General features: G+C 33.6%; 1 protein-coding gene across 4 annotated transcripts in view; it reads right to left on the bottom strand.

The window, feature by feature from the left end:
• UTRN (utrophin) overlaps window positions 1-12,535 on the bottom strand; it is a 408,075-nt gene that overhangs the window by 226,675 nt on the left and 168,865 nt on the right. For all 4 annotated transcript variants that reach the window (XM_049653027.1, XM_049653026.1, XM_049653028.1 and 1 more), the window contains exons 34-38: window positions 9,092-9,271; window positions 6,638-6,766; window positions 6,156-6,326; window positions 3,476-3,637; window positions 2,897-3,034 (exon numbers count right to left, since the gene is read on the bottom strand). In XM_049653027.1, coding sequence (XP_049508984.1) covers window positions 2,897-3,034; window positions 3,476-3,637; window positions 6,156-6,326; window positions 6,638-6,766; window positions 9,092-9,271 — 780 coding nt within the window. The remainder of the gene's footprint in view (window positions 1-2,896; window positions 3,035-3,475; window positions 3,638-6,155; window positions 6,327-6,637; window positions 6,767-9,091; window positions 9,272-12,535) is intronic.

Raw genomic sequence — 12,535 nt, 5'->3', positions numbered from 1 at the left:
TTTACAGTTATCATTCCTAAATGAAACCAAGACTCAAGACTAAAACCAGTGAGTCAATAACATGGTATTGAACCTAGAGGTCTATATTCACTTGTCTCCTATAACATGATAAACTGCTTTCACCTATTGCTGGACAGTCCCGGATAGTAGGATAGAAGCAAGCCTACATAGATGTCCTGATTTTATCCACAAGATTATTTCTACTTGAAATTAATATTAGTTTTGTTATACTAATGCCATGCATTCAAATTTTAGTCTGAAAGCATTCCAGATATTTATCCATATGTCCAAGAAGACAAATTATATTTTTTAAGCAAATATAAAAGAACAAGAGGGTCAGAAGTTATTGTAAATAGAAAGCTCCAAATTAAAAATAAAATCACTTTCATTAAAGACTGCCTTTTTCTATTCAGTCTGTAAAGATAGTCTAAGGATTTTCTGAGCCTCCATAGTCTTGCAGAAGAAGCAGCAAAGCAGTTCAAAATTTAAACATGTGCTTTCTAGATTCCCAAAATAGATTTTATTCCAAGAGAGTGATCAATCAAAATGCCCTAGGAGGAGAAAAAAAAAAAAAAAACAGTCCTCAAGATCTGACCCAGACTTTACTTCTGGATACTTTTATTTTTATTCTGCTAGACATAAAAATACAAATCTACTGCAAAGTAATGCTAAAATCTTAGTGTTACTTGATGTTGATCATGTCATACACAACCAAAATTTCAGACAGATAGATGAAAAAGTTTATTTTATATGAAAATTTTATTAAAAGTTTCTAAGTTTTGTTTCTATCAAACCATAGGGGAAAACCAGGACTAAACAGAACTGAATAGTCATCATCTCTGCAAAATAAGGACTTTCTAGATCCCAAACAGGCTGGCAAAAAAAAAAGAAAACACAAAGGGAAAACACAGTCATGTAGGGCTAAACAAAAATTTTAAATGGTTGCATGTTAGAAATAAAATAATTATAAGATAAAAATCAATAAAATAATACTTTTATAGCAAATATGACGAGATTAATATATTTATCTTATAAAGAGCTCACACATATTTTAAAAATAGTAATACATACCCTAGTCAACACAAATGGGAAAAGGTCATTTAACACACATTTCAAATAAGAAAATAAGACCTATACACTGATGGCTCTAAATTCTGACTGCACATTAGAATTACCTAGAAAATTGTTTGTTTGGTTTTTTGTTTTTTTTAAGAATGTTCACACATAGGCCCAACCTAAGAGATTTTGATTTAACTGGTTTGGGAGTCTGATTTTTTTTCAAGTTCCTCCAAGGGATTCTGATGTTTACAGACAAGAAAGTTTTAAAAACTTCAGATTTGCAGAAGTATATGGGCTAATAAAATAAGGACAAAAGCATTTCAAACATTTTACATTTTAGTTACAGTAACTAATGTTAGTGAACCCAAAATAAAATAAGCCTTTTGTGGTGTATATTAGTACTCTTAAAAAATGTATTCATTTGCTAAAAGTCTAAAAGTTATTTCTATTTTGGACCAGTAATGATTTATGATTTGGCACCCGAAGATGAAGTTCTAGGGAAGTAAGATACCTGTAAATAACAGTGAAGCAAAGAACTACAATATCATCTGAAAAATGTTAGGAATAAAAATGGAGCCAAGCCTTAAAAGATAATACATTTTTCAGGTAAAATAAGGAGATAAAACCCACAGCAGAGAATAATAATAAAATTAGAAAAGACCCTAAAGATGGAAAGGCACTGGTTTCTTTGGGAAAATATACAGAAAAACAGCAAACTCTGCTACCTGGTGACTGCGAGTGAATCGAAGAGGTAGCTGGAGGTCAGATGAAGCATCAGTGTACCGTGATAGTAATGAACCTTGCACTTAAAGCTTTTTCTGTATTTTGTAAGGTTTTCCTCAACACTTTCTTAGGTAAAGGAATGTCATGACCAGCGACAACTTTGGGATAAGTAATTCTGAGGACAATATGGAGGATGGACTAGAGTTAAGAAAAACTGGACATAAAACAGACTCACTTGAAACACACTGTAGTAGCTAACAGGATAAAATCCTAAAAGTCTGAATTATGGAAAGAATAGTGGGCTAAGAAATTCGGTCATCTCCCCAGGGTCATAAAGCAAGTAATTGGTAGCCCTGTGCCTAACTTCAGGTTCTGCAGCATCTTAGTTCATTCAGAAGTGATGTTTTTAATGCCTACTCGATGTAGTGTGAGGAAAAACCACCCATTCTTAAATTAGAATGGAGAGTTTAAGGAAATAAACTAAGATAAGGAATAACTTAAGAAACACAGGTTAGAAGGGAAGAGAGAGGACAAATTTAGCTTGGTACATGTTATAAGCTTGTGGTACAAACAGATTGAGACATCCAACAGGCAGCAAACTGAGAGACTAGAATCTTCTACTATATTATTCAACATTGCTAACTAAAAATGGTTCTTAGAAGGATTACCTAAGAACAGACTTTTAGAGAACACCAACACACATGCAATGCAGCTGGGGAGATGGTCATTGAAAAGAGAGCTGGTAGTGAATCTTTTTCTAGACTACAAATCATCATTTATCAATTCACAAATTTAGTTATTTGTAAACTAAAATTTTTGTTGAGGCGATCAAGACCTCCACATATAAAATACAGAACTGAAACAAGTCACTTCTAAAAAGGATAGATGCCTTTTAGATTTAACACATTATTAAAAGTCCAAAAGAGATCCCAATAATAAGATTTTATGTTTCTATTTTCTTTGAGTCCTGTCCCATCCAAAAATATAAACATATTTAGTAATAAATACTATTCCACCTATTTTTTAAGGTATCCCTGAATGCAACATCAAATATCTGAATGGCAAGAGCTAAATAAGTTCTTCAAGTAGAACAGAGACTCTCCCAGGACAATACCTTAGTTTTATTGTACTTGGTACGCAAAAGTAGTAACTGCAAACGGATCTTTTCCTTTTTATTCTCCTCCATAGGTTCATGTAACATTTGTTCTCCTCTTTGTAGAACTTCCTCAACCTGGGCTCTCTCCTCATCCATCTGAACGTTTAATAGGAAAAAAAAAGTTACTCAAAAGAAAAATATATAACAGCATCACTTACTAATCAGTTCCCAAGTAGGAGAACTAACCTATGAAGCAGCAGATCAGTCAAGATCTGTTCATCTGAATAAGTAACAAAAATTCATGTTTTTAAAAAACATTTCATATTTGACTTTAACTATCTCATAAAGAATGTTAATTTAGCAGAAGTTAGAGAACGTCTAAAATAACACTACCTTTAGTCAGAAAGTGTATCTATTTTCTTAAGCACTACATAAATCACTTGGCAAATCTTACAACACTCAGGAGAAAATCACATTTGGGTCTATCCTTTGGCATCATTTGGCAGATTCTTTGGTTAAACATCACTAATGTAAAAATATAATGCACAGAACAGAACAATAAGAACACCATGGTTTTGAAAACCTCCTTGAACCAACCTTTTCATCTTCATCACTGAATTCCAAGTGTTTTTCCACAACTTTTAACATATTTTCTATGTCAATTTCTAATTTTTCCAGGTCAGCAAAAAGTACATCAGTTTCATGTGCTTCAGTGGTGACCAGACACTGGTATGATAATGGTTCCTGGCCAATTAGCAACTGCACAAGAAAAAGTGTTCTTTGAAAAGATATATTTTTTTAAGGGTGAGCACAAGTGGGGGGGACGAGCTGAGGGAGGGAGTGAGGGAGGAGTGAGAGACAGAGAGAGAGAATCTTCAGCAGTCTCCATGCCCAGTATGGATCCCAACTTGGGGCTTGATCTCACAACCATGAGATCATGACCTGAGCCGAAATCAAAAGGTAGATGCTTAACCACTGAGTCATCGAGGTGCCCCAAGATCCATTCTTCACCAGACATTCTGGCATTAATCAGAGGGATGGAGTGTCAAGAGTGGAACTAGCACTTATTTGAATTGACTTTAATTTCATTCATCCATATAGCAATGACTTTATCTATTTGGGCTTCTTGGAGTTACCAATTTTCTCCAAACTCCAGTCAGAGATGTGAACTAGTGTGCAAATAACTATGGCTGCCTGGAGTGCAGTGTGGGGGATTCTGAGATCGCACATGAGCATAGTAGGAAAAAAAAAAAGTTAGAGAGGGAGGGAGCCAAACCATAAGAGACTTAAAAACTGAGAATAAACGGAGGGTCGATGTGGAGTGGGAGTGAAGGAAAGGTGGGTGATGGGCATTGAGGAGGGCACCTGTTGGGAGGAGCACTGGGTGTTGTATGGAAACCAATTTGACAATAAAATTCATATTAAAAAATAAAATAAAATAAAAATGCTCCAATGAAAAAATAGAAAAAAATTTAAAAAAGACATGTGTAAAAGGATTTGACAATTCAATATTTATAAAAGCACACTAAAAGCGGAAAACTGACTTAGAAAAGTATAATAGATCACACAATGGAACACACCACAGCTGTTGAAAACCATGTCAAAGGAGAACGTATGAAACAATATAAACAATTGATAATATCACATACATGTAAGAGTAGACATGTATGCCAAAATGTTGACAGAAGTTATTTATGGGGATATAATAATTTTGCTTCTTTGTACTTCCTCTCACTCTATCCTTATGTCTCATGCCTTACTCTTTTATAGCAGGAAAATGCTCCCATATGTCTATTGAAAGGAACAAATGAGCTTAGGACAGAAGGTAGGGAAGTTAAGGTCAAAGCTAAGGAAGACAAAAGTTAAAGCAAGTTATTTGTTTTCCTTAAGATGTGAATAATCTAAGTATATTCATGAGCTATGAAAGATAGTTTGGCCTTTTATGTCAGACATTTCAAATTAAAGCAAACTTAGATAATATTTACTTCTTGCAAAAAACAGGGTCCTTCCTCTAGATAATTTCCATACACAACTCTCAAGAGGTAGAATTAACCAAATATTCAAAAATGCCAATCCAGGGGCCCACCTGGGATCCTGAAAAACTCATAATCCTCTGTCAAGATTAACAGCTGGTTTGAATGACCCCCAAAGTGAGCTATGCGGCTTTTGGTTTTTGCCCTAGCAAACCATCAAAAGGCTTTCATCTTTTCAAGTTAACATTTACTGAGCACCTGCCACACCCCAGGCCTTGAGAACACTGCAATAAAATGTTTCATTTCCTCCTCTCATTAGACAAGGGAAAGAGGAAAGAGAATTTGTAAGACACACACAGAGGGAAAAAATTATAATATGGTAGAATCAATAAAAACTTTTTAAGAAAATCTGTTATTTCTCCTCTTATTTTACTTTATTTTTATTTTATCTTAGAGACAAAGCGTGAGTGGGGGAGAGGGGCAAAGGGAGCGAGAGACAGAAAGAATCCCAGGTAGGTTCCATACTCAGTGCGGATCCCACAACCCTGGGATCATAACATGAGCAGAAATTAAGAGTTGGATGCTCGACCAAGCCACCCAGGGGCTCCATCCTCTTATTTAAATTCATAAAGCCCCTTTTCAAATTTATAACAGCAGATAATAGCTTTTTGCATTAGGTCTAAATTGTTAAATTACTTGTAACTTTCTGATGCAATAACATGTAAAGCACAAAAAATAACTTCACACATGTGCAGTGTGCACAAGTTTATAAAGTAGACTATACAGTAATGGGTTTAATATTCGTCCCTAGCTTGGAAATGAGTCTCATTATTTTATAGCCACTTTTAACTTCTGAATGAGACTCTGACACCTTTTCTCAAATGGGTTATTTTCTTCAAGATTAATTTCTTGTTTTCTCTCCTTCACATGCAAAATCACAAATAAATAAGGACCAATGCTCCATTCAAGGAAAAAGTCATTAAAATCATTTTAATTTAAAATTTTTTGACGTAGGGGTGCCTGGGTGGTTCAGTCAATTCAGCTTCTGACTCCTGATATTGGTTCAGGTCATGATCCCAGGGTTGTGGGATCAAGCCCCACGTCAGGATCCGAGCTGAGTGTGGAGCTTGCTTAAGATTTTCTCTCTCACTCCCTCTGCCCCTCACCCCTGCTCTCCCTCTCTCTCAATAAATAAATAAGTAAATAAATAATAAACTTTTTTGATGTATATACCCAAGAATCACATATCATTGAGACACATGACCACAGGAAAAATACTTTTATATTAAAATATTATTACTCACTTTGGCACTTTTGATATGTTGAGAAACCTTTTCAAAGTTTCTATTCAGTTCAGCTAATTTTGGTTCTACAAGTTCCCTGCTTGCGCCTCCCCGTGTATTCATCAAAACAACAGCTTGGTCACGAACATTTTCAACTTGGAGGCTGGCATCATCCAGCTCAGATATTAAACGCTGATTGTAAGAAAACACAAAATTAGCACATGGAAAAAATCAAAGCCAAACATCACTGTGATGCTAACTCAGAATTAGAGGTAGTTTAAATAAATTTGTTGGATCCCTAGAAAATATTTTAGGATAATCAATGTAATGAAGAGCTGCTCACATGACTCATTCGAAACCTTAGTTTCTCCCACCAAAATAAAAATGAATGAATCAAATGCATGGAAAGAATGAGTGCACAAGTAACTCTGAGCATGAGAGAAAAGACCACACTAAATCTTCCATTCCCAGAAGTAGAAGTACTGATCCTCTGTGCTTGGTACCTTCACAATTTCTTCCCGTTTGCTTGCTGGTTTTTTTTCAATCTCATCCAATAAAGCTTCAGCTTGATAAAGCCAGGTACTTATGTGAGCAACATTTCCATCAAATATTTCCAATTGGTTCTGATGATTCTAGAAAAGAAATTAATGAAACGCTGGTACAATCACATGCAATACTTCAGACATTTATAATCTTAGAAGACATTTAAAAGACCTTCAAAAAGCTAAATGTATGCTGAATTTCAAAAGAGGTTTCCATCTTTCTGCAAAGCTCTTTCCCAGTGAATAAGTCTCATTCCTAAAACTTCATAGCTATGGTTAAATGGTGTTTAAATTTATTTGATTTAGACTTCAATACAATATTATTAAAGGCTGAAGAAAGATAAAAGGTGAAACTTTCTTTTTCAATTTCATTTTGTTTGTATCCCTTATTCTTCATTCTTCTAAGTAATCTCATCTGCCACCCCTTGACCTATTTTTTTAAAAACTCACTTAAAAAGTAATAATATAAGGGCACCTGAGTGGCTCAGTCAGCTAAGCATCCGACTTTGGCTCAGGTCATGACCTTGCGGTTCATGAGTTTGAGCCCTCCATCAGGCTCTGCATTGGTGGTGCACAGCCTGTTTCAGATTCTCATTCTCTCTCTCTCTCTCTCTCTCTCTCACTCACTCTTATTCTCACTCTCAAAATAAATAAATAAATTTAAAAAAACTTTCAAAAAGCAGTAACATAAAAGAATTATTAAAATATGCACTGAATAAGATTCTGCCTGCTCAATGGACTGTAACTGATTGTAGGATAGGCCTGTGGCTTGTCACCTTGGTGCCACCAGCACTTAATATTATAGCCGGCACAGACCTCACTAACATTTCCTGAAGCAGGACAGAAAATGTGAGTGAGAGAATAAACGTGAAAACAAGAAAAAAACAGTAAAACTAATTAAAACTAAGCAAAATAGCTGAGGCTAAAGCAAGAATTTAGAACCTGATCAAAAAGAGTGGGGCAGCCCTTACATGAAATTAACAACTTCTAAGAACTGTATTTGATAGGACAAAGGAAACTAGAAAAAAACTGAGAAGTATTTCAAAGACGAGAAAACAAATTGTAAATCCATTAATATGAAAGAATAGTTTAAAAAAAGAAAATGAGAATCAATGAGAAATGTTTTGGCAGTGATCTGGATTCTAAGAACGGTGAACTGATGAGCACCAGACTTATTTAATGTTAAATGTTCTAATAGGAAAATAAAGGCATTATTTGAAGGAAGAATTTGGAAAGTACAGACTGAAGAATATAGGAGTAAGGGCTGGGAGAATGTGGACTTAAGTTGGTTACAATAAAAATGAATGTATAAAATATTTCATGAACATATTCTATGAGCCAAAAGTTTTACATTTGTTATTTAACATTTAAGAACTCTGTAAGGTATGTTCTCTTATTCCAATTTTATATAGAGAGGAATTAAAATGTAGCAAGATTTAAGTAATTTACCCAAGTTTTGTTCTTAATAATCGATTCTGGGTACGGTTCTCACCAATCAAGACATGATCCCATGAACTTCAATGCCCTACACATTATGATTGATTCCAGTAAATGCTCAAACACACAATAATTTATTTTTTTCTATCTCTATTTATTACCCAGTAATTCTATGAATTTGAAAAAAGTCCTATCCCAGATATGTCAAAACAAAATGATAATTTATAAATGAAACTCCCTCTAAGGGAAGAGAGAGGGAGGCTGCCATACTCATTGTTAGTATAAGAGGGACAGAAAACCACTGTGAAATTTAACAGGTCACTCTATCCAGGTAATAATTAACAGTGGAATAACTAGAGACTAACAACATAAAACATTTAACAATTATCATAATCAACACTATAATATCAAAAATTGGTTGTTTTAAGTATAGCTATCTAGTTATTTATACATGTTTCTTGTCACATAATCCTCACAAAAACTGTATGAGGTTGAAATTATAATAATGCCCATTTACATATGAGAAAAATGAGATTTAGAGAGCTTTAAGTGACTTGACCAATGTCACCCAGCTACTAGTCAAAATTTTTACTTAGGCCATGAGATGCTAAAACCTGTGCTCTTAACTAGTATGCCATTATTAGAACATAATAAGTATTATATATATATGGTTTATGAAAGCATGAAAATAAATATAATACCAAATCTTTAAAATATAACAAGAGAGGTACACTTACTAAGATATTAAAGTACGTATTTCTATGTATATCACAAATGGTGTATTACTTAACAGAGACATTTTTCACCCTAGAAATGTACTACCTTTTCAAATGAAAAAATAAAATGTATTTTAATGAAATTAATTCTCTTGAAGCAAAACATTACTGTGACACACAGAAAACAGGATTTAAACTTCCAATCAAAGCTGTATTGGTTTTTCAGCAACTAAAGGAGACAAGATTTCATCCTGAAACATACCATCAGCGTACTGCACCAGTCCTCTGTCCAGGTACGGACGCGGCTCCACCCAGCCCTAAGGACACAAAGCCTCTCTTCCAAAACAGGCTCACTGCCCTCGATCAAGTTCTGGAGGGCAGTACTACTCTCTGTGATGGCATTTAAATCAGCTTTTCTCTTTTCCAGATCCTTCAGGATATTCTAGAAAATAAAAATACCAACACCCACTTGATGTTTCAGAACATTATAAATGTTCATCCAACTTTAATTTTTAAAGAACTTTTCTTCCATATATGCATGGCAGTCCACGAGTCCCCCAGAAATTTACAATATCTGAAAGGTTTCCAATGTTCCACAACCTATTAAATGTTCAGGGTTCTTCAATTCCTAACAAAAATTAAAACACCGAATTATGCAAATACAAAAAAGTAACAAACTCAGCTGTAAAAAAGCTGAGTTTTGTTCATTTTAAGTACAAATTCCATTTATTACACACAAACACCAAGTGTCTTCATCATAACTTTAGACCTAAAGAATCAATTTTATATTCAGTCACTATAAGACGACAAAGCTGAACTATTCCAGAACTCATAAGTCTGAAAGTTTCATAATGAATTTATCTCCTTGACTACTACAGGAAACTACTGATGCATACTACCTTTATTTACAAGGATAACACCCTGCACTGGGTGACTTAATATATAATCTGTTGTATAAGAATTACAAAAAATATTTCATCGTAACTAAATCATAAGAGAATCAGCACATCTAAGCTGTAGTTAACAATTGTCATAGGCAAAAATAATACTCTGGATGGTATAACGATAACTTGATTCACACATTCATAAATTTGACCAGGCAAGATGTGTACTCAGCAAGGGCCATTTGGGTGGCTCAGTTGGTTAAGCGACCGACTTTAGCTCAGGTCATGATCTCACAGCTCATGAGTCTGAGCCCCATACCACCAGTGCAGAGCCTGCATGGGATTCTCTCTCTCTCTCTCTCTCTCTCTCTCTCTCTCTCTCTCTCTCTCTCTTTCAAAATAAATACTTTTTTCTCTCTCTCAAAATCAATAAATCAATAAATACTTTTTAAAAAAGGACACATACTCAGAGAAATATAGCAAAAATGCTGGATCCCAAAATTAAAACTACAAAGTTGTTTCAATCAAAAGGTAACATAAGCATATCCATCCCACTGCTATTATACCTTTTTTAACCAACATTTAAACAAATCATTTCAAGGAGCTCATTTGTATTTAATCTCACATCACTAAATTTCATTTTGGAAGGCATAAAAATTGCAAATTCCCAAATCAGTCAAGGTTTAAACATTCACTTGGCTATATCAAATACCGGTATACTTATAAAGACACTAAAATATTTCTCTTAAATATTCTTCTCCAGAAGGCAGAAAAAAAAAAACAAACCCACAGCCACTCTCTCTGCAGTTAAGCCTTTCTATATACCTTCAGTGGCAATGTACTGATTGACCAGAACAGTCTTTAAGAACTATAAAAATAATTAACAAGAAATTAAATGTAAACAGTATATACAACTATTTGTGCTAATAGACTACTGTAAAGGAAATTACTACACTGAAAATAATAATATTTAAGCTATCAAATAAAAATAGTATTAAAGTTCAGGAATGAAAATATTATATTTTTACATTGAAAAAATTTTATATAAATTTTAAGTGTAAATACATTAAAATGCTGTGAAATATTAATGTTTCTTAAATCTGAAAACAATATTGAAAAAGTGGGTGATTATGTTACATACTAATGTTCCATTTGATTTACTCGAGTGAAAAAAATGTGCTATGAATTTGTGACTTGTATTTACCATCTTCATTATTTCAAACCTGAAATAAGATTAAATGGGAATTTAAAATTGAATAGTTCCAGAAGAGACAAACATACCATTATTTTAAGTCTTTACTTTAAAAAATTATGAGAATCAACTAACTGAATTGATATGAGTAAAAAATTAACTGAATTGATTTGAGTACACAAAGATGAACGATTAAAAATTAAATCTGCAAAAATCAGTATCACCTATGTACAAGCCATAAGTAATTAGTAGTAAAGAAAAAGCATACTTTTTATACACTTACAAAAACAAATAAATATGTAGGAATAAACATCTTTGCACCCATACGTAATGTTTTTGAAGGAAAAAACCAAAGCATTATATAGAATGTGAAAACATTGGGGGGAAAAAAATGAAACATACCATGTTACTAAAAAGCCTTATTATAACAGAGATATTAATTCCCCTGAAAACAAGTCTATAAACTTATGGCAGTTCAAACCAAAATTTCTAACGGAATTGTTTGAGAGAGAGACAGCATGCATATGCAAGCTCCAACAGGAGAAGAGCAGAGGGAAAGGGGGAGAGAGAATCTTAAGTATGCTGCAGCCCAGCATGGAACCCAGCACAGAGCCTACAGTGGAGCCCAATGTGGGGCTTGATCTCACCACTGTGAGACTTGAGCTGAAATCAAGAGTCAGACACTTAACCGACTGAGCCACCCAGTCACCCTCTAACAGAATTTTTTAATAATTTCAGATTAATAATTCTAAAATTTATATAAGTATATAAAAAAAACAGAAGCATAAAGACAGGGAATCCATTAGCTACATGTTGAAATATATCATGAAACCATATAGTTAAACAGCTGAAGAACAATTCAGAGGGTCAGATCAGTGAAGGAAAGCAACAGGCAAAGAAAAAAGAATTTAGCATGTCAAATCAGTGGGGAAATGATAATTAATAAATAGTGCTGAGATACATGGTTAACTCTTCAGAAAAAAAGGTTAGAACCTTACCTCATGATATATACCAAAATAAATTCCACTGGATTAAAACATTAAAGGTAAAAGATGAAACTATAAAAGAGCTAGAATAAAATATAAGTGAATAGTTATACAACCTTGGAGTAGAGAATAGTGTTGGCTTTTATAAGCACTAAAAGCAGAAACAATGAAGAAAAATATGAATTTATTCCTTAAAAAATACATAATACAGTGGTTTAAAAAAAACATACAGAACAGAAAGGAAAGCACAATGGCAAAAAAATAATAATAATAATAAATGAAAAATAAAAAAGATTAAGAAAAGTGGAACAATATACAACACACTAAGTATTTATAATTGCAATAGGTCAAGAGCTCTAAATGAAAAGACCAAAATGGTCAAAACTACAAAAAGGCAATTTTTTAAAAAGAGCTATAAATGGCCTCTAACCTTTGGAAAATGTAGTAAATAACTAAAACATGATATTTGCCTGCCGTTAAGCAAGTAGGAATTCTCACTCACAGCTGGTGGGTACATTTCTGAAGGGCAACTTCATAGTATGTATTAGAATTTTAAATCGATATATCCCTTGGCCAATATTTTTAAGGCTAAGAATTTTTCCTCAAGAAATAATTATAAATGTATGCTATGATTAAGCTTCACA

This window comes from Panthera uncia (genome assembly GCF_023721935.1).
Source record: "Panthera uncia isolate 11264 chromosome B2 unlocalized genomic scaffold, Puncia_PCG_1.0 HiC_scaffold_24, whole genome shotgun sequence".
In the NCBI taxonomy this organism is placed as follows: Eukaryota; Metazoa; Chordata; class Mammalia; order Carnivora; family Felidae; genus Panthera; species Panthera uncia.
This window is presented reverse-complemented; position numbering and strand designations above follow the sequence as displayed.